This window comes from Trichechus manatus, unplaced genomic scaffold (genome assembly GCF_000243295.1).
Source record: "Trichechus manatus latirostris isolate Lorelei unplaced genomic scaffold, TriManLat1.0 scaffold00061, whole genome shotgun sequence".
NCBI classification, from domain to species: Eukaryota; Metazoa; Chordata; class Mammalia; order Sirenia; family Trichechidae; genus Trichechus; species Trichechus manatus.
In genome coordinates this window covers 14,942,444-14,945,639 of record NW_004443997.1, presented here as the reverse complement: position 1 = coordinate 14,945,639, position 3,196 = coordinate 14,942,444, and the positions used below count along the sequence as shown (strand labels likewise).

General features: G+C 51.0%; 1 protein-coding gene across 1 annotated transcript in view; it reads left to right on the top strand.

Moving 5' to 3' along the window:
- CAMKK2 (calcium/calmodulin dependent protein kinase kinase 2) overlaps window positions 1-3,188 on the top strand; it is a 25,656-nt gene extending 22,468 nt beyond the window's left edge. The window contains 1 exon segment of the mRNA XM_023733667.1: window positions 2,093-3,188. Coding sequence (XP_023589435.1) covers window positions 2,093-2,266 — 174 coding nt within the window. The 3' untranslated portion in view covers window positions 2,267-3,188.
- Window positions 3,189-3,196: the final 8 nt, after the last annotated feature.

Genomic DNA, 3,196 nt, shown 5'->3' with positions numbered 1-3,196 from the left:
CTTTCTAGTCCATCTTGGTCTAGTAGCTCCACTGAAGCCTGTTCAGCATCATAGCAACACACAAGCGTCCAGTGACAGACGGGTGATAGCTATGCATGAGGTGTATTGGCTGGGAATCGAACCCGGGTCTCTGCATGGAGGGTGAGAATTCTACTGCTGGACCACCACTGGTGTAAGGTCTGCCAGAACTGGGGCTGCCTCCAGTCTGTATGCAAGTCTGTAGTTTCTTTTAAAAATTGCAGCAAGGTCAAAATCGCAAGACACGGGTGGACTGAGATTGGCCAACAGGGCTTTCTCGCCCCTTTGTCCCCTCACGTGCAGTCCCACCAGCACCTGAGGTCACCTGCCCTTCCCTGAACCTGTGTGTCTGGTCATCTGAGGCTCCAGCACTCCAGAGCTTCCAGAGGGGATGTAGTGGCTGGGGCGTTCACAGAAGCCGCCCACTGTCTGCAGTGGAACCAGTGCGAGCAGCAGCTGCCAGGGCACAGCCGAGGGCTAGCTGCACAGCCCCTTGTGGCTCATTCCTCCCCAAGAGACTGCACCCCTCTTCTTTCACAGAAACACAAAAGCCAGTGAGCGTGCATTTTAAACAAAGCGGGGTTGGTTCCTAGGGATGAACAGATGCCCCGTTTTCTCCACCCTTGTACAGGTGTGACGTTTGCCTTCTGGAAAACTTTGTGGGTTTAGTCATAACGCACAGGTCCTTGTTTGGGAACAGTGAACATGAGTCCCTGTGTGGCTTCCTGCAGAAGGAGACATCTTTGCATAGGGCGGCAAGGGATTAAGGCTCCTCCCCCCACCTTTTTTTTTTTGGAAGACACATTCTTTTTTTACTTTGGAAAAAACACTCTTATTTATTTACTTTTGGTGGCAGTATGCACAAGCAAACATACATCCATTCACAACTTCTACACGTATAGTTCGATGACATTGGTTACCTACTTCACATCGTGTCCATTCTCAGTCTCTACCCACATGGTTTCATCACCGTTAATTTAGACTGTCTGCCCCTTCACGTCCTCATCTGTGCTTTAGATTAACTGTTGACAGTTTGAACTCATGTAGATAATTCTCTATAAGAGCACACTGCTCAAGGCAAACATTCCTTATTAATTGAGCTAAAGTGTTATTTAGTTTAATGATGGCGTCATGGAATAGTTTTGGCTCAGAGTTTAAAGATTGTTTCCGGGCAGTAGATTCGGGGGTTCCCCCAGTCTCAGTGGATCCAGTAAGTCTGGTTTCCATATGAATTTGAAGTTTTGTTTCACGCTTTTCCTCTTTTTGATCAGGATCCATCTGTGGGGTCCTTGATCAGAACGTTCAGTAATGGTCGTGGGGTACCACCCATTCCTTCTGGTCTCATGCCAAAGGGGAGGTAATAGTTCATGGAGGCAGTCCATTTCCTTCTCCGATTCCCGGGTCTCCTTGAGGCCCCTTTCACAGAGCTTTCTGGAGCATCTCCTGTAAGTCTTACTGATGGCTGTTTGGGGACACAGGGCCCCTTGTCCTGCACGTCCTTGGTCTCCTCTGCTTGGATGTGCTCACATCACCAGGGGGCCCTTCTCCTCCGTCCGGAGTGGTCTCCCAGTGGACCTCAGGGTCAGGGGCTGGGGGGCAGTTCTGTCCACTGGCATTTCCTAAAGCCTGTCTTGGTGCTGTGCCAAGATGAGGTGGTCCTGCTCCCTGTCCCCAAGGAGCTCGACATCCACAACAGAAGACCAGTGTCGTGATTCCCGCCCTGTAGGAATTCACAGCCTGAAGGGGAGGAAAAGCCTTCACACCAAGGCCCAGAGAACAGGCCTCAGAGCAGCCAATGCTGCTGGGAGCCGGGCGATGGTCGTAGGTGTCACACACATGGATTTGCATCTCCTTTTACAGTTCTTGCCATTTTTGGCAAATGATACTGGCTTTCCACTTAGAGGTGATACAAAGTCCCCTTTGGAAAATTTCTTTAAGGAAGAAAAAGGAGAGAATTTAAAGCCGTTAGTCATGTTACAGGTGATGGGATGATAGGTGGTGCAGAGGGGGCTGGGGCGCCGTCCGTCCATCCCTTCTTCCTCCAGTCCTAACTGGTTTTCTGTTCGGTGAGCAGGAAGGACGGCAGCGGAGACAGCCCGCAGGGCTCCGGGCCACCCCACGCAGGGGAGGAAGAGGCGCTTCTGTGAAGGCTGGGCCCCGTCCTGACAGCTGGGGGGCCCCGGGCGTCGGCTCCTCCGTGCACACGCAGCCACCGCAGCCCGAGGAGGAAGTGATGGAGCCGGAGTAGCTGCTGGGACCGCCCGCTCGCATGCCGCCTCCGGTGCTGCCCCGTCCGCCCTCCCCTAGCAGCATGCCCTGCGGACTCCCAGCATCGCTCGTCTGGTTGTTTCTTCCTTTGTTGTGTGGAAGGGGACAAAAAGAAAAGGGACTCAACTCCCTGACATCGACCTTGGCCGCTGGCTGGCCAAACGGGCAGGTGTGAGGAGTTGCAAACCCAAGCCCACCCGTGTTTTGGGGCAATTGCTCTTTAAAACGTTTCTATGCCAAAAATCTTTCCTCATGCATTCAGAACTGTGTCCAGTACACCACGTGAACTGTGTAGGGGGTTTGGACATCGCAAAAAACTGGCAGAAGATTCGGGCCCTCAGAGGCCACAGAGTGAGTTGGGGTAATTGTGAAGAGCGCTTGTGATTCCTCATGCAAACTCCAAACCATGCAACCTTCTGGAAACAAGGACTCCAGGCATCAGAGCAGGGCTTCCCCCCCTCAGTAGCTGTAGGGAGTTTTGCTGCAACTTATTTGTAAGAAGGAGTTTTTACTTTTTTTTATGGGTAGAGTTGTAGTCAGGAAAACAGAAAGGGCTTGAAGTTCAGTTTACTTGCTTTAGAAGGGTTTTTCTTCCCCAACCCTCGAAGGGCACTCGGCAGTTGTGGTGGGAAAAGTTTCACTTGAAGGACTGATGGTGTTTCTCCTGAAAGCGAGATTCTGAAGTAGTTGAGCTGTAGTAAATCTCTTGTTAAATGACCAAAACTTCAGGGTGAAATCCTACACTTCCATGTGTATGACGTGGCTTAAGATGAGACAATAACAACAACAAAAAAGTTCAATTCTCTAGCCTGAACTTAGAGTCGTTCAGAAATTATTTAGAGCTTCCAGGATGTATTTCATTGCTTCAAGCACATGACCGGGGTTTAGCGCCAGTGAAATCCCTGCCTGT